At 39.9% G+C, this 19,168-nt stretch overlaps 1 protein-coding gene and 1 long non-coding RNA gene across 2 annotated transcripts; one reads left to right on the top strand and one right to left on the bottom strand.

Annotated features, from left to right (window-relative positions):
* The first annotated feature begins 518 nt into the window (after positions 1–518).
* On the top strand, positions 519–2,112 carry LOC121895268. Its single transcript, XM_042408280.1, has 4 exons — positions 519–980; positions 1,148–1,216; positions 1,383–1,529; positions 1,894–2,112. The coding sequence occupies exons 1-4, from the start codon at positions 519–521 to the stop codon at positions 2,110–2,112; spliced, it is 897 nt and encodes a 298-aa protein (XP_042264214.1).
* Positions 2,113–7,522: 5,410 nt separating this feature from the next.
* LOC121896012 lies at positions 7,523–12,426 on the bottom strand. Its single transcript, XR_006095887.1, has 3 exons — positions 8,967–12,426; positions 8,623–8,786; positions 7,523–8,535 (listed from the first exon to the last, which is right to left on the bottom strand). It is a non-coding gene; the product is annotated as an uncharacterized LOC121896012 (long non-coding RNA).
* Between the last annotated feature and the right edge of the window lie 6,742 nt (positions 12,427–19,168).

The following is a 19,168-nucleotide window of genomic DNA, read 5'->3' as shown; positions in this document are numbered from 1 at the left end:
AGATATATATTGCTCTTTTATTTTGACCGTTATGCACCACATTACCTTGTATGTACAAACCTACTGGAAATAAACTTGTTTCTGATTCCGATATTAATTAAATGAAACTGTTCCGGATACATCAATAGATGGAGTATGCCTACCATGTATGCCTTCACAACATATGGATTTGCTTCAGTTAGTGAAACTAAATGTAATATAATAATATAATAATAATATAATATATATATGTATATATATATATATATATATATATATATATATATATATATATATATATATATATATATATATATATATATATGTATATATATATATATATGTATATATATATGTATATATATATATATGTATATATATATGTATATATATATATATATATGTATATATATATGTATATATATATATAATATATATATATATATATGTATATATATATATATATAATATATATATATATATATATATATATATGTACATACTTTTTTTTTTAATTCATGTTTTGTTATTATTTCAGAATGGCTCTAAAGAAACTGCTGTGGACCCAGCCAGACACGCCGTACTGCAAACCTCCACCAATACACATGTGTGTTCTTAAACTGGAAGATCAACCAAGGGTGGTAGCCTGGGACTTCCAGGATAACAAAGCACGGGCAGCCACGATAAAAAACAATAAAGTGGCTGTCATCTCCAACGGCCAGTCAGTCACCAAAGTAACACTTTTCGAAGAATTCGGCACACGATTTCAAGAGGGAAGGAGCTATATCCTCAGAGGCCGCAGTCTGAGGGGACAGTCTCCCCCTTTCTTCCTGAGCATTGGTCGATGCTGCCAGATTTTTCGGACCTCAGACCTTGCAGCGTCTGAGCAGCTCCGCACTGAGTCCGTGGAGGCACTGCTGCACCCCAGTTCACCCCCTACCCATCTGCGTGACTGCAGAGATGCCAAGGGCCTCATGACCATCGAGGGACAGGTGGTTGAAGTAAGTTTTTTACTTTTACAATGGAGTGTGCTCTCTTTTACTTGATTGTCTGTTAGTTGATGAGAGAGTGGCTTCTTTCTGGAATCAAAGTTTTGATAATATAAAACTCCTGAATATGGTCATAAAAAGTGTAAAATGTAATCAACACAGCAATCTACCTTGTTTAGATATCTGCATTGAGCCAAGTCCGTCCAGGGAGAGACCTGGTCCCACTTCGGAGGATCACCCTTGAGCAGGTAGGCTATACATTAGATAAATTGGTTCATTTGTTTAACTGAAGTTCAAAAGTAATCTCAGATTCAGATCTGACATGATGTTTTTTTTTTGTTGTTTTTTTTGTTTTTCACCTGGGTATTAATGTGGCATTACATAAATAACATGGTATTCCCTTATCTTTAACAGGACACAGTCAGGATTAACTTGAGCCTGTGGAGGGAGGCAGCGGTTACTGACCTCAACATTGGGGACCATGTCAAATTTTCGCATGTAAAAGCCTCCACCAGTGACTGCAGACTACAGCTCCAGACAACGAATTGTACTGAGACTGAGGTACATTGTTGTTCCCTTTGTTTTTTCATTTTTAAACACAACCATAATATTTTTTCCTTTTTTTTATTACAATTTTGAAGTATACAAGGGAAAACTACGTATTTATTAAGTTTTGAAAAAAATTAATTATTTAACTTGTAAGGATGTGATACTGCTGGTGAGCTGGAGAGAGAGAGGCTGTGGCTGATTCACATAGAAAGTATTTCTTTTTTTTTTTTTTTTTTTTTTTTTTTATGTACTTTTACTGTAGTATGATTTTTCATGCAGGACTTTTACTTGTAATGGAGTATTTTTACATTGTTGTATCTGAATACATCTTCCATGACTGGTTAAGTGACAAGGTATGTTTACTTTATCTCAACAGAAGGCAAAAGACACAAGTGTCACTGCGCACATCATTGGTGTGATGGAGGTGGACTCGAACAAGGAGGAACTTGAAGTACTCCTTGAAACTGGAGAGGTACTGAAAATCAATGAAGCTTCATGGCAGCCATTTGATGGGGATCTAAAGAAAGGAAAGGTGGAGATCCAAGTTAATGGCAAGCACATCAGCCATATTCAGCGTTCAAACAGAGAGATCTAATGTGTTTGCAGATATAAAAATGTAAGATAGTTATTTATTTCCTGTGCGTCTTTAAATGGTCATTTATTTTATTTATTATACAGATTATATTTGCGCTCTGTTAAAAGTTTATGTTCAAATGTATTTATTAACTATTATTATATATTATTAACTATATTTATTGGATTTATTATACAGATTATATTTACTGGATTATTAGGGCCTGAGCACCGAACAGCCCTATTGGATCTGAAGGAATTATTTTTCTCTATTATTATTATTCTTCCGAAACAAACGCATTTTTGAGGGCCTAAACGTGCACGAAAAGTTGTTAAACTTTGCACATACATCGGAAGTGGTGAAAAATTTGATATTTTATGGGTTTCACAAAAAGGCGGGGCAAAATGGCTCAACAGCGCCCCCCAGAAAATTAAGAAAATTGGACACATACCCTAAGTCCAAAAGGAAGTTGGCCATTTTGGATCAACATTGCGATTTTTACGCAGATTTAGTCATTTCCAGCCCGCATACTTTAACATACTCCTCCAAGAGATTTGACCTCAGCAACTTCAAATTCAGTCAGTATCATCTACAGACCCTGGAGATGAAAAGTTATCAAAATGGTGAGTTTTGAAAATTGAAACTGCAATAACTCCGGCATACATGATCCTAAGAGACCCAAACCTTTTGTGCTTGAAAAGAGTCCCGCCCTTAACAGATCCATTTGTGAATACTGGATCTGAGTCATAGCGCCACCTACTGGCAACAGGAAGTAACATGTTTTACACTTTGACGCCTTGTGGGAAGCATGGGGGGGCAAAGGCTTGACAACCGATGACATCACACCGCAACCAGTGCGGTGAAATTTCGTCTTTACAGACACTACACAGAGAGAACTATTCTGATTGGTGAATTACCTTTACGCTTTATTTGGCAGCTGGTGCCTTCAGTTTTTTCATGCGCCACATTCATTAACACACAGCTGATTTTACACACGCAGACAGGTCCAGGTATCATCGGATAATTCGTAATTCATTTGTGATTCAAAAACCAAAAAACGGTAAATCTGTTATTGATTTCAAAACAAAAAACGGAAAACCGTTTTTGATGTCAGAATCAAATGATGAAAAAGCAATCAAACCCGGCCCATTTTTGGTTTTTGCTGATTCGTTTTATTGTTATTCTTTTTTGGATTGAATATTGCACAGGTCTGCAGACATTCAGCCAATTCGTTTTTGCGTTTGAAACCAAAAACGGAAGTCACATGCTTTTTTCCTTTTAAACCAAAAATGAAATCACGTGATCTATTCCTTTTTTGTTTCCCAATGAAAATCCAGAAAACCAAATTCAAAAGACCGTGCAATTTTGGTTTAGAATCAAGTATTTTTTGTCAGTTTTGAACGGTAGCGGAAGCGGCTACATTAGCCTACCCATGATCCTCAGCGACCGTTGCTATGGTGAAGACGCCAGCAACAGCCTTAACATATAGTCAGTATAACATTATGTAGTACTGCAGATTATTGGTTATGATTGGGATCAACGTACTTTACTGTACATTGAACTGTAAGGAAAATAATGTGTGCTATGGACAAAGAAACAAAGTGTATGAAATATATGAAGGTGACAAGAGAATAAATTAAACATAAATAATTAATAAATAATTACATTATGTAACAGTGAAGGTTGAATAAAATGCACAATCTAAAGTCCAGTTTGATGAAAAGGTTGACTGCGTTGGAGCAGCGGCGGGGGGCATATGAAAAACTCAAGACAGAGACTCATCAGCCAGACATTTCTCTGTTCTCTGTTAAACAGTGGCTGAGATTGACACTAAAATGAGAATTGCTGGTCCACCTTAAAAGTAAGTCCACCTTAAGTGAGCCTGGTCAAGTTAAGCTAACACATAGTTGCTAACTTCGGGGCTAACCCCCTTCGATAGGTGAGTATTTTCTTTGTCTTGAGGAGCTGCAGCATTTATTTACTGACAAACAGCCTGTACTGTACATTTACTGTCAGATTGACAACTTACTGCTAAACTTTTCCTCTGCTCCGCTCACGTTCCTGTCATGTTTCTGCCGCTCACCCTCTGCGCTTGCGCAACTACACACGCACATTTACATACACATACCTACACACACACACACGCACTGCCTTATTCCTTAAAGGAGCTATGTTACCCTTGTACCTTTCACATAGATGCCCTTTTGAAGAACGAAGAGAGGGAGGATGACTAAAGAAAATCCACAGTGACACAGGGTATTATTGTGCGAGTGAAAATCATGAGCCGCTCATTTATATTAATGATTGTCTGAAATTTTAGCAGCAGCGCTCGTAATTTAGCACTTTACGAAAGTGAAAGTGTAGGGCTTAAATGAGGGATGTGAAATGTAAAGCTCAGTTTTATAACCCCATCTTCATCCCATTTACACCATGTTTTACACACACACGCGGCTGTTGCTGGCGTCTTCACCATAGCAATGGTCGCTGAGGATCATGGGTAGACTAATGTAGCTGCTTCCGCTATCGTACAAAACTGACAAAAAATACTTGATTTCTAAACCAAAATTGCACGGTCTTTTGGGTCCAGGTATCATCGGATAATTCCAATTCCTTTTTTTCATTTTAAACCAAAAACGAAAAACTAAATCTCATGATCTATTCCTTTTTTGTTTCCCAACGAAAATCCAGAAAACCAAATTCAAAAGACAATGTGCAGTTTTGGTTTTTGCAAATTCCTTTTTTCATTTCTCATTTGGGACGTGGTGGAAAGACAGGAAGCAGAAGTAAAGTGTAAAAACGTCAAAATTAAATTCCAAGAGGATAGAATGGCCATTCTATTAAAAATGTAACACCCAACATTATGCAAGCACAGGACCTAATAAAATTAATAAATAGGCCTACATATGCTATGCATATGAAATATAATTTATCCAAAAAATGTGTGATATATTAGATATATTATTTGTATAGAGTGAATTAATAGCCTAATTAATTACATGTGTGGAAATAGTCTGTGTCGTCCTTCCCAAACAGTCACAGAAGTGACAAGCAGAAGTGTCCACGTTACCAAACTGTTGTTACCATTTCACATACAGGTGTCACTCATTTCAATGTCACGACCACAATGAAAGGGGTGAAATAATTTATCCGGGAGTAGCTGCAGTGCGCAACAATAACCACTAGGTGACACATGTGAGCAGTTGAGATGCAGCGTCTGTCTGTCTCTTGTCATGCTCAGCAAGCAGACACGACAGAGGAACAGAGAAACCCCGTGAAACTGTTTGAGAGTTAGCGCCACTTATTTTACTTATATTTTCTGCCGGACCTGTAAAGTATACTAACGCGTTGCATAGTCTTTATTTCATAAAGGACATTTATATTATGATATATAAACCAACCATCCGTCAACACAGTTTAGACCTCAATATATTAATTAATAATACATAATTAATACGTGAGCACGCGCGCATGTGTGTAAATGGGATAAAGATGGAGTTGTAAAACTGAACTTTACGTTTCACATCCCTCATTTAAGCCCTACACTTTCACTTTGGTAATTTTCATCAAACTGGACTTTAGATTGTGCATTTTATTCAACCTCCACTGTTACATAATGTAATTATTTATTAATTATTTATGTTTAATTTATTCTCTTGTCATACACATTGTGTATGACATATATGAAGGTCACATCTATTGTACAAAACTGACAAAAATACTTGATTTCTAAACCAAAATTGCACGGTCTTTTGAATTTGGTTTTATGGATTTTTGTTGGGAAACAAAAAAGGAATAGATCATGTGATTTCGTTTTTCAGATTAAAATGAAAAAAGGAGAAAAACACGTGACTTCTGTTTTTGGTTTCAAAATGCAAAAACGAATTGGCTGAATGTCGGCAGACCTGTGCAATATTCAATCCAAAAAGGAATAACGATAAAACAAATCGGCAAAAACCAAAAAAGTGACGGGTTTGATTGGTTTTTCGTTATTTGATTCCGACACCAAAAACATTTTTTTGTTTTATGTTTTGAAACAAATAACAGATTTACTGTTTTTTGGTTTTTGAATTACAAATTACAAATGAATTACGAATTATCCAATGATACCTGGACCCAGACAATAGCGATGATTAGTACTGCAATATTTCAGCAACGATTTTAGTCACCATGCATTTATGAACAGCTGTTCTTCTGACAGAGAACTCGACATCTTTCATTTGATTTTCGGTGCCACAAGTCATTGCTTTGATCCAACATTAAATTGACTTTATTTATCTTTTCACCAAATGTCCACAAGATGTCTTTCACAGTTCTGCATGTGCAACCCCCCACACAGGGTAGGGCTGTAACAGTGACAGCATCTCCACATATTCAATTGTCCAAGTAAGGATGAATAATTTATTGAACTGAATAAAACTGAAAGAAATCACATTGAAATTGATTGAACATACTTGAAGTGAACTGAAATTAAATGAATTGAATAGATATGAAAATTACAAACTTACTTGCAGTAAAAGAAATAACCAATAAACAAATAAAAAGAACATAAAAAATACAAAGAAAAAAACAAAATCCATAGTGCTTATAAACTTTGATTGTCAGTATGTTTCATCATCAAAAGAACAGAGAAAATACATAAAAACTGTACTTGCAAAACCAAAAACCATGGTGCCTATGAGAGTGACAAATTTGTCAAAACAGAGCTTTTGACATTAGAAGATTGTACAACTTTGTATCATTTGATGGAGATTAATGAACAAAGATATTACAATATCAATGGTTTACAATATACCAGTAAATATTTCCTGTCAGCAATCTAACCTAAGAATAAAAGCCCCCAGACCTTAACAGAAGCTCAGAAGTGAATTGAAAATTGGAAATGGGCCTATACCTTTGCATACAGCATAAGGTTTAAACCCTCTCAGTCAACTTACTAACTAAAAAAAAATGAGTGAGTTTTGAGACAGCGTTTATAAAGTAAATTTTAGGAAGATTTCTATGATTTAAATGTGTGATGATGTATCCCATGAAGCCAATGGGGTGCTCACCTGTGGGTTGGCCCTATTTCAACTCAAACAAACAAACAAACAAACAAACAATTAAATTAAAATACAGACTTTGATTCTCAATGAGTTGCCTTATAAAAGACTTCAGAGCTTGCAGTAAAATGAATAACAACCAAAATCCATACTGCTTTAGTATAAGTAGTATAGTTTAGTATAGTTGTATAAGGCAGAGCTGAACAATATATTTCACCATCAGTTGCACTAGTTATGTCCTGTACGTGCAAAATATGCATTGTTAGGTTGTTGTTATACATTGTTCTTTCAGCCATTCTTTTGTTTGTTTTTTTATGGTTTTATGGTAGGCACAGTGCACAAATAATACTGTGCACAAGAACTTGTGACAAATGTGTCTAAACAGAGCTACTGACATTAGAAAATTGTATACATAGTGTCCTCTGTGAGACACTGATCAACAAAGACATTACAATTCTGATGGTTTGCAATATTCTTCAGCCATACCATTAAAGGCTTTTCACATCATGGTTAGACCTAGGCTGATAGGGTACCACCATTAGTTCATGGCTTTAAAGATCCAGTATCCCTGAATTGACAGTCATGTCAAAACTAGCATGGGAACATTTCTTTCCCAATCAAATCATTAGATGTGGCTTTTTGACTTAGGCATGTGTTGTGGGCATTGTGAAGACTCTGAATATTCTGAACTTTTAACACAGGAGTTATATAAATGACCGCTGTGTATACCATGAGGTTTAGATCAGCCCAAGGCTACGCACACACGTGTGAAAGACCTTTGACGTACCTCCCAGCTGAAACCCCACCCTAATGATTAATATTTCTAAAACCTCTCCTCTTCTCTGGGTTAATTAGTTAGCTTGTGGTAAATGAAAAGGAAAGGAATAAATTCTTATGAAATACAAAATAAACATACATTGCTTGGATAGATGTCGACAATCAAAAAAGAATCTTTTAAATTGGTGTATTGTTTTTCAGAGAAGCAGTCATTTTGTCAACTGTCCAGGCATGTGTTCTATCATGTTGCTGTTTGTTGAATCTGTCCATTGTCGGCACAAACCAACGGAGTACAGTGTCAACATGACCTTTGACATTTCCAATTATCTGGTCGATGTGTTCTGGAGTTGTAAATGCAAACAGCATGCACCAGGTGGTTTGGTTGACGAGGGATCTTGTATGAAGGAAGTAAAATAATAAAAGTGTTACCTTGTTGTTTAGGGGAGAGCTTGATGTTGCACAGTTGGAGGAATTGTCACTCAGAAACTGAGTGAGGGCTGATGTGCAGCATTGTGCATGAGTCCCGGCAGCAGTACACCTGATCACTTGACAAAGGATCAACAGTAGTTAGGCTCCACTGTGATGGATGCACAGATGGTGATGTGAAGGTAGGGGGATGGAGCTGGTCCTGACAAAAGAAAACAGAAAGTTAATAAACTAAAGACTATGACACAAAACATATTCAAGAGTTACATAATACATAATAATCAAATACCTTCAACACTGCTGCAGTGCAGGAAACAATTTTCTGTCCAGTGCCATTTCACACAGAGAAGTTTTTGAGAGCTGCATGATGTTCAGCTTCTTTTACATGTTTCTCTCTCTGTGCAGTCTTGAGTGTCTCCACTGTGAAGTGGAGGGATCACAGTGGAGGAAGACCTGAAGAAAGACATTGATGTAAATGACAATGTTATACTCCTAGCTGTAGCATTAAAGTCAAGAGCAACAACAGTGTCATCAAAACTGTTGAATGAATACAAAACGAATGAACACACAATTAAAACAAAACGTTAGAAAGCACAAATGACATTTTTAATTCAAAAATAAAACCTCCATTACCTTATGCTCCACTGTGAAGAAACCCCGGCACTGGCAGGGGGAACACATGTCTCCATGTGGTCCAGCCGTCATGGTCCACTGTTGATTCACAGTTACACTGGTGCTACAGGATCTGGTCTGGGTCAGCATGATGTCTTGGTTGTTATGAGACGATCCAGTGTCTCAGAGCCATAGAGGAGGTGAGGCAAAGGCTGGCAGGTGTTATCTTATCTCCCCTGCTTTGAAGAATGACTGGCGCTAGCAGGAAGTAGAACGTGTCTATCTATTAGTGATGGGTCCAGTGTAGATAAACAGTTAATCCAGTGCTACAGCATCTGGTCTGTGGCAGCAGAGTGTCCTGGTTGTTATGAGCTAGTTCTCATGGTGCTGAAGGAGGTGAGGCCAAGGTGGGCAGGTGTCATCACAGAGGACACAGTAGAACTGTGTCTCCTGTCCAGGGGAAAGTAAACTTAGAAAAGTTATAGTCTCTGGCAAGGCCACCCACCCTGCTAGTGAGCATAGCAGGAAATGGGTGGGAATGTGGGGTTTCAGCTGGTAGGCATATGTACATCAGAAAGTATGTGTTACATCTAAAACACATACTTTCTGATGTATTTCTGTTATAGTAAGTGTTAGCAGCTGTGCACAATGCTGTATACGGCTGCTAAAACAGTTTTGGCCTGTGCATTTATCAACCCTGATCCACACCCACCCTGATGAATGCCAGGCCAAAATATGTTGGAAATATAGCCCATAACAGTATAATAACCTGAAAAAAATATGGCCTGTTGTATTATCCAATTCTCTCAAAATTTAAGATTACCAAACAGAATTTAATTTCCAAGAACCATGTAGTTACCTAATAACACAACCTGATGCTAAGTATATTTTTGTCTTACTTGCCATTTTTAAGACCTGATGGAGGAGCTTAAACCAAAAACATGATTATGACAACTGTACCAGGATGGAGACATTGCTGTTCAGCAGTATGATATTCTCTCAGCAACAAAGAGGCCTTGTGCGTCAATTTCTCTTCAGCACATTACAACAGTCATATTAAGTTTTGAGGAGGGGATCCTCTGGTCCACCCTCCCTCCCTCACAGCCTTGGAGAGACTGAGGCAGCCTGGCAAGGTGCTGAAGCCAGGTTGCACAGAGGATACCCCTACTCTGTAATATACTGTTTTTGATTTCATAATTGCACTTTAGATAATTCAGTGTTTTAAATCAAACTGTTATCAATATAAAATTCTTCTGTACTTTTTTTTTTTACACAAAGTTCTAATAAACTGTTTTCTATTGATCACTGCACTGAAAATATTAGTTTGGTCACAAGTCCTTTGCATTTTTCTTTATCTTTAAAACTCAGCTGACTTCTTAATGAACTGCTGGAGGACATTACACAGTATACAGGATTATGATAACTGTAATAGGTTTTCATGACACCAGAATGGAGACAATGCTATAGTTGAGAGATGAAAATGAGGTCCAGCAGTGTGTTCTTCTCTGTGGTTGCAGCAGTGATGAGTTGAGCATATCCCCTAGACTGAAACAGCTCCAGTACTGGCTTACTTGCGTTGGATAAGAGATTCTCGTAGAAATTGCCACAGACAATGATGGGGTGACAATCCATGATCTCCAGTGAGTCCAAAAGGCTTCCCAGGTTTGACAGGAATGATGTCAGGCTGTAGTCTGGAGGTCTGTACACAGCTGCAATCAATGCACTTACTGGGGCTTCAACCTTCAAAGCTACAAACTCAAGGTCAGTTACATTATGTATGTACTGTTTTTCACACACCTGAAAGTGGTTTTTCACATAAATAGCAACTCCACCACCTCCTCTGTTGGCCATTTGTGGAAAGTTTGTGTAGGACAGGTGTCTGTTGCATTTGAACATGTTGTAGCCTTGTAAGTGGAGACTCTCTGCAACAAAGGAGCCTTGTAGGTTTCTGTGAGACACAAAACATCTGAGAGACACAATTCATGATGGCTCTTGATGTCATTTACATGAGATGGCAATCCTTCTGTGTTATGGTGAACAATGGTCAGAGTGTCATGCCCACTCTAAGTTTGTTTGATATGAAGAAGAGGCATCATGTCATCCAAGTTGAGTTGTCTCATGGTCTGTAAGGCTGCAGTGATTTCTGGGTTGGCATACATTTTGCTCTCATCCATGTCCAGTAGGTACAGTCCACTGAGAGAGGTCACTCTACTCACAGCTACATAAGCCATGCCAGGTTCAAAAATGTGCTTCAGTGAGACTACGGCTGATGTTGTTGTCATACCTTGAAGCTTATGAACTGTACATGCAAAGGCCAGCTTAATGGGAAACTGTCTGTGTACCACTCCTTTCTGTTTAAGATTCTCCTCTGCTCTCTCTATGTACACAAGATTGTCAGGTGCCCCTGGTGCTCTGTTACTGCAATTCCTTCCAGCTGTTTCATCATCCATCTTGAGCCCAAGCATAGTGACATGTGCAGATTCATGTTGTTCAGAAGTTACTAACCTGACTAGAGTAGCAAACGAACCGTTCACTAATCCTCGAGAAACATCTATGTTTCTGGTGAGCATAACATGAGCACCTTCAGCAACTTGTAGTGTATCTGGTAACTCATTTCTGCCTCCTTTTAAATGGTTGGGCTTGTCATGACATTTTGCTATTTCGTGGGTCCTTTCTATAGTCATCAGCATCAATTTTAGTGATGTGAGAGTGAAGTTCAGTTAATGTTGCAGAGTTATGGGCATCTACTTGTTTATTAGTTGCAAAAATGTGCAGGACATCAGTCGGGCAGAGTGCTGGTTCAGTGACAGTTTGTGACAGCAAAGGTCTGTCTGCTTCAGACAACTTATCTAACTTTTCTTTCACACGGATCTGGTTCAACATCTCTGCAAAGTCAACATCATCCTTTTGACGCATAATCTCAGTCAGACTGATCATCTGAAAGTGTTCCTGCCACAAGTCAATCTCTAATGGGTCATGCACACAGAGGGGTTTAGCCTGTCGCACTGGTGGTAACTGATAGAAGTCTCTAACAGCTATTACTGACATTCCTCCAAAGGGTCTCTGACTGCCTTTGATCTGTTTGAGTCTCGCATCAACCTAGGCAAAAAGGGCCTTTGACACCATGAACACTTCATCGATGATAATGATCTCAGCATTGAAAAGCTCACATCTGACTTCTTCCAATTTGTTGCCAAGTCCTTGAAATGGGGGTTTAAGGCTTCTCGGTAGTTTGAGGAGAGAGTGCAGCATTGTGCCTGAGATGTTAAAGGCTGCTCTTCCAGTGAAAGCAGTCAACAGGACAGTGGGTTTTGAAATGTCAGCATCCTCAGCATGTCTTGGCAGTTTGCACAGTATCTTAGATGCCTCTGAGTAGATACATTTGATAGGATGTGACTTCCCTGTTCCAGCACCACCGTTTATATAAAAGAAAAACTGATCTGGATTTAGGCCACATGTTCGCTTTATGCACCAGTCTCAAACTGTGTAGAATATACAGGTTTGCTTCTGGTTCAGATTCTGAAACATTTGCCGTAACAGTACAGGATGTATTGCAGGGAGCTCTCTGATAGCTTTACATTCTGTAACAGCATTACCTTGAAGGCACATTTTCTTGTTCATTTACAGAGTCTGGCTCTCTTGCCTAAAGTTCTTTGATACACTCCAACCTCACTAGTTCAGATTCAGGTGCAAGGTTAGACCATTCATCAATTACACCTCTGTTCTGTTCATACTCCTTGACAGAATCCTAGTTAGTAGTTGAGCTGCGCCATCTTTGTAGAAGGACTCGTACGTGGGAAAAGACTGTCTTTTCAGTTCCTGGTCTGATCGGTAAGAAAGGTAAAGTTTCAGCAATATGCCATAGTATTGCTCTGGATACTTTTTCTCTGAGGGTCGGTGAAATCTGATAATGGCAGGCTTATCATTACTTCTCATTTGAACAAATCCCATGTCATTTAACAGCGGAACAACATTTCTGTCCTTTGTCTGTTCTCCATAGACAATCCTGCAAGTAGATGCAAAATCCTCCAAGCACATCTCCTCAAACTCTGGTGTTTCAGGCTTGGATTTGTATTTGTCAGTGTAAGATGTCATCCACACATTTTCACTCTCTGGCGCAGTGCTTTCCAGGTATGACAGTGGACGACTCATTCTGACTGCATTGTCATCTGTCTGTATGAATGACACCACGTGAACACTTTTTCATGTTTATACCACATGCGCGAGTCACACATTCCTGAGCGCTGACCTCTTTTTTGAGTGTGCCTGCATGATTTCCCTCATTTCATCACATTCATTGACACTGTCCATTTTGGAGTTCTGAATGACTGTTTTGAAGTACTCAGAAAGGCCTGCCTCCTTCTTAGTTATATAACTTGTGAGATAAACGATTGCTCCGTATGCATTCAGTATATAACTTACATCAAGACTGCCATTCCAGGCTCCAAGCAGATGGGGATTATATCCATTTACCCAGCAGTCCTTTGGATCACGCTTCAGTATCACTGCATCAGAGTTGTTTATCATACTCAAGCATTGCTCATAATCTTCAAATGTTAAATTACATCGAGCCAGAAGCTGCTCCAAAGTTAGGGAGGCAGAGAAAGGTTCATTCAACAACTGGTTCAGCTGTCTGAGCTTTTGCTTTGCTTCTTCCACTTGTGGTTGATCATCGTCCTCATTGAGTCTCACTATCATTGTCTCTCTGGATGGTTGTTTGGGAAATCCAAATCTGTAACCAGAGCCAGGATATTTGAAACATGTTCTTGAATGCTTTTTGCTGTGCATTTGCACCTCTGTGACTTTCTTGTACAGGTCAGGTTGTGTATGTGGGTCAGGTAATTGAGCAGTGATGTATTTGGACACAAAATCACACGCAGTCTGATCATCATCTTCATCAAACACAGGTGCACTTTCTACCCATAAGAGGCAGTGTATGTGTGGGCTTCCTCTGTGCTGAAACTCCACTCTGTAAAAGTAGTCAACAACTTTGCCAAGGGGTTGTGCAGGAGACAAGATTAAATCTCTGAATAATGCTTCAACACGTTTATCAAACATGCTCATTGCTGTGACAGGATTGCTTCGCAGTATGTCACACTTTTCTGACCAGTCAAGCCCTTCAAAATTGACTTTTTCACCCTGCTAAGCCTTTATTGCCTCGATTACTTCTGGCCAACACATTTCAGCTGCAGAAAATGTACAAAAGAATGTAGGAGTTCCCAGCTGTCTGATCATGGCAAAAAGATCTTTTGTTGTTTTCTCCCAATAGGCTGGTGTCCCTCTGAGTGGCTGCATGAATCTGATTGCATCTGTATTATGCACCAGTTTCTCAACCTCTCGTTTATCTTGCAACATTCCTGAAGTTATTTTGTGCCTATCTCTGGTCAGAGCTTTTCCTTTACGTAGTTGTATTGTCATGCTTGAAGTGGCTGTTGGGACGGGCAGTAGTGCGTTTGGTTATTAGCAATAATTCATAATTATCATAGATAATTATGAATTATGAAAATAAGATATTGTTAACCTTAATCAATAATTCAGACACCAACTGTTGGATCTGTGAGGAACACAGTTGATTATTTGCAATAATTATCAATTATCAAAGATAATTAACTAATTATAACAATTAATAGAATTATTAATATGAATTAACAAATACTTGGCACCACCCGGAAACCGGGACCAATAACCAAACAAGGTAGTCTCATAAATGGGAGTTCACCTAGAATGTTAATATCTGCGAGATATCAACATTCGAGGGTGAACAAAGAAGGGTGAATTTGAGCTCTGACTCCTTCAATCAGCCACTTTTCACAATGTTACACACAATAATGACAAAATAACTTCTCTTTAAAAGATATAACAGTGTTTATTAAACTTAGCAAAATTAACAAAGTTAACAAATGCTTCATTCAATAAACAACTATCCTAAAATCTAATCCTGCCAAACAAAACACAAACAGCTATGTACAGGGTTGGACACATGCAGGGGAATGCATGTGTGTGTGTGTGTGTGTGCGTGCGTGCATGTGTGTGTGTGTGTGTGTGTGTGTGTGTGTGTGTGTGTGTGTGTGTGTGAGAGCGAGCGTGTGTGTGACAAGATGGTGACGGGGCCTGACGTGGTGACGTCGTCGGTCTGCAATGCAGACGTGACTATGGGAGGAAGTCACGTCGCGCGAGCGGATGGCAGAAGTATGGCGGTGTCTTGGTTAGACAGAAGCAAGATGGCGCCGTCTGGTGGTCGGCGTCTTGCACTCACCCACTTCTGTGAAAAACACACGTGTCTGATGGCGGATAAGGAAAGACAAAGCAAAGCTTTGTCCGACGTTATCTGACCATCAGCTGTGCAAAAGATGTCGGTGCGTGTATGTGTGTGCGCGCGCGTGTATGTGTTAGTCGGAAGAGAGGGAGGAAGGAGAGAAAGCGATCGTGAGAGGAAGAGAAGCGGTTCATTTGTCCACAGACAGTGCGCGTACGGACAGCAGTCTGTAACGCACGTTGTCCGGTTTCTGATTGACAAAGCAACTTACTTTCTCTCTCACGATGGCGTAAACACAGCAGTAGTCCCGAGCAGGACAAACACAAAACGTGGTGAACACAACTAAACAGGCAGCAAACTTAAAATACTCCTGAGAGTAAACAGAGAAAAATGGACGCGGCGGTCCGTCAACAACACAACAAGCAATAGCAAAAGCTAAGAGCTAAATGCTAAGCAACAGCAACTGATGCTGATAAGAACACACAATTAACACTGCCTCTGCCCAGACTTATGCCTCTTACTTGGGTCGCTTCAGAAAGCGGGCAGGGTGTGTGTGTAGTCCGTCTTTATGTCCGGCTTTGTCCTGGGCTCGGCTGCAGACAGTGGCCGTTCTCGCACAGTCGGCGAAAAGCACGGCAGCTGGCTCTCGGCGGCGTGGCGGAGAGAACAGCAGAGTTGACTCGGTGAAGAAGTTTTTCTTCCTTCTCGAGGGAATTTGAGGACGCTGGTTGCAGCAGCGGTCTCTCTCGGATCCGGGAATGTGTTCGGGTGAACACGGGCGAAGTCTCGTCTCGTTCGGTGAGAGGAATCTTCGATGAGGGGAAAACACGTGCGTGGGGTACCCCCTTTAATCGACCTGACTCAGAGGAACAGAAGTTACCCCTAGCTCAGTGACATGGGAAAGGCGTGTGCTTCAGGGCACATTCAGTTTTTAAAGGGGAGGTGATGTCATGGCAGACTGTATGTTGACTGTTCCCTGCTGAGGTGTGAAAATCGCAAAGCATCCTTGGAAATGGAGTTTGCAATGGACTCCCATTGTCTGTAAGCAGCATTTTGGCGGAAACAAAGGAACAAGCACCTTGTGGTCAGGCCTCACAGGTTACATGTAGGCCCTCTCTGTGTGACCTCATGATTTGAGGCCCAACATGGCCAAGTGTATTTCAGTCACAAACTGTGCAAAGAACAAGTAGTTTGTGTCTCTGGCAAAACGGTCATCAATATAGAAAAGCCTTGTTTTGAAATAACCGCTGGGTGTTATTTTAATGCGTCTCTTTTCATCCAATGTGTTTTCGCCGGTAGGGAACTGAACGGGGAAAGCCATGGCCTCCAGTTTAGGTGTTATGAGGAAGCTAACTGGACTGTTTCTTTCAGCAGGGGCAACAGAGTAGATTCCTTCACTGAAACACAATATCTCCTCTGCAACATCAGGTTTCTGAAGGCATGATTCAAGAGCAAAACTGCCATTAGGCATGTCACCTTCCTGTTCTGAGTCATCTCTCTGCTCCTGTGGTTGACTGTCATCACCAAGCAGCGTGTCATTGTTTTGTTGTTCATTTTCAGGATCATGTTCTGCCTCACACAGTGCATTACTCTCACACCTGTCAATTTCTATCAAATCATCTTCATCATAATCATCAACATCCATTGTAACATCCACATCATCATCATCATCTTCCATATCAGGAAGTGTTGGGTCACATAACTCAGCCTCATCTCTGATAGTGACATCCTTATACTGTGGGTGAATGTGTTTGGGTTTATGCAATGCCTGCACTAGTTTAGACCATGTGACAGTCTGACACAGCTGATGACCTCTGTAACACAATCGTCTCTTCAGTTTTACTCTCATGACTTGAGACTCACTTCTCAGTCTGGGTAAAGCATGGACTGTTTCCTGCACTTCAGATGGGACACATACCACATTACCACGTATGGCTCTTTGTCTGCCTTTGGGAAGTGGAATAATCTTGGCAAATGGTATGCACTTGGCTATGAGATGTCTCTCCAAAATGTTGAGATCAGACAGTTCAGGTGGAATGTCAGCAAGCTCCAAGTTGTTGGGTACAGCAAGGGTGGGCATGGCTCCATTTTTAAGGTATGTATGGCAAGTGGAACAGAGCCATTCTTTCCTCATCTCATCAGGCACCTTGCATTGTTGTTCATTTCTGCACTCATCTCCACAAACATGATCATACTTTCCTGTCTGGCATGCTGCAACCACCTCTGGATTTTTGACATAATTTGACCTTGTGCAGGGTCGTACTTGGTTTGGAAATGATGCCTTATGACACACGGTGCACACATAAGTGGGGCCGGCCTTAATTTGTGATCTGAAAACAGATATGGCCTCTTCGATCAAGAAGTTGTCACCCTCTCTGTCACTCTCATGCGTTAGTGTATTTATTCATCTGTACTTCCTTTTTATTTTCATTGCACACCTCATGTTATGCATACTCCTAAATGCAACATTGTTCTTATACCTGTCTCGCATTCGCTGTCTCATAAGTTGTCTGTGTCTAACCATGAATGCTTGGTCATGTGCATTACGCTGAGTGATAAAAGATTGTTGCTTCTGTCTGAAGTTAACATCGTCTCTGTATTGGTTGGTGATAAACTTCTGTAACAGTTGTTTTTGTACTGTTTGTACCTCTGCCTGAAGTCAACATTGTCTTTGTAATGGGTTGTTATATTATTTATTTTCTTTTGTCTACATTCATAATTGTTTCGATAGCGGTTGGTAACATACTCTCGTTTTCTTTGTCTGAATAGTTCATTAGAATGTTTCCTGATTTTTTCTTTGCTTTGTATGTTTCATCAGAAGCATACTTTTCCTTTTCTTTCCTTTTTTGATTCTCCTTTCTTTGTGATACCTTTTCAGAGAGCAATAGTCTCCTCTTATATTTTCCCCTTTGCTGTTTACTAAGTTTTGACAGTTTCCGGGAAATGTCATGTAAGACTTTATCACTGGCCACAGTATTTATTATTGGAGCAGATAAGTTTGGTTCACTTTGAGGAGCATCATGTGATGTGAGAGAATTCAAGCTGAATTGGCTCGACATCAGTGTTTATCTTAGGACCACTTAGGCTTGACTCCCTTTGAAGAGCATCATCCAACAGAGCAGATGATACAGCAGCAGTGTGAGTTGTAGGTTGACTCTCTGTGTCTGGCATAGCGTCATTCAGGTTGGCCGCGTTCACATTGTAAAACTCCACATTCGTCAACTCCTAAGTACAGGTATACTGTGTTCCAAACATTTGGTGACACTTCATGATCCTGTCAATCATATCACTCAGATGCATGAATGTCAGCATTACAGCAGTACCAGCACAGGGTGATCTCAGGGGTACAGGCAAACCATTAGCTCTTCTGGAGTGTGGATCAAAGAGACCGTATCTACCTGATCTGGCTCTGAATACTGCAATGCATAACCCAGTCATTATGAGCAATGCATACTGCACATCTGATAACAGACAGCTCAGTCCTGCCTCTAGGTCAAGGAAGCTTTGTGCAGATTCCAGTAAAGGTCCTCCTAATGTGCCGTACCTGGAAGGTTCTGTCATGTCCACATTATATACGCATCTGCGTGCATGAACCTCAGCAGGAAGCTCGTCAGCAGCCAAATGGATATTATTAGGAAACCTTTTCCTGGCCTCTTTATACATTACATCACCCTTATCCAAAACAAGGTCAAGGTCTGCTCTGGTGATGTTTTCATTCTCATGAAGGAATGCAAGAAAGGTTAATGAGTTACAGGTGCACTGGTGATTTCTGGTTTCCTGGCTGTATTTAAGAGAAGCTTGGCTGCGGGATGCACAAACATGTGTTACAGAAGGCTGATGTCCCAGGTAGTTTACACTGTCTGCATGAGAAGGCGCTGCTAAACAAGAAGCATCACTGTGACATCCTGTCTTTACAATATCAGCATGAGAGATCTTTGTTACATGTGATCCATCACATTGACCAGTA

This window comes from Thunnus maccoyii, chromosome 4 (assembly GCF_910596095.1).
Source record: "Thunnus maccoyii chromosome 4, fThuMac1.1, whole genome shotgun sequence".
Classification (NCBI taxonomy): Eukaryota; Metazoa; Chordata; class Actinopteri; order Scombriformes; family Scombridae; genus Thunnus; species Thunnus maccoyii.
The sequence above is the reverse complement of the archived record's forward strand: the minus strand, read 5'-3'. Positions and strand labels throughout refer to the sequence as shown.

What these genes read in the sequence shown, in the direction of transcription:
- LOC121895268 (XM_042408280.1), top strand. Translation starts at nt 519, where the DNA reads ATGGCTCTAAAGAAACTGCTGTGGACCCAGCCAGACACGCCGTACTGC. An exon ending in TCGAGGGACAGGTGGTTGAA is followed by an intron (nt 981 to 1,147) that starts GTAAGTTTTTTA and finishes TACCTTGTTTAG; the next exon opens with ATATCTGCATTGAGCCAAGT. An exon ending in GGAGGATCACCCTTGAGCAG is followed by an intron (nt 1,217 to 1,382) that starts GTAGGCTATACA and finishes TATCTTTAACAG; the next exon opens with GACACAGTCAGGATTAACTT.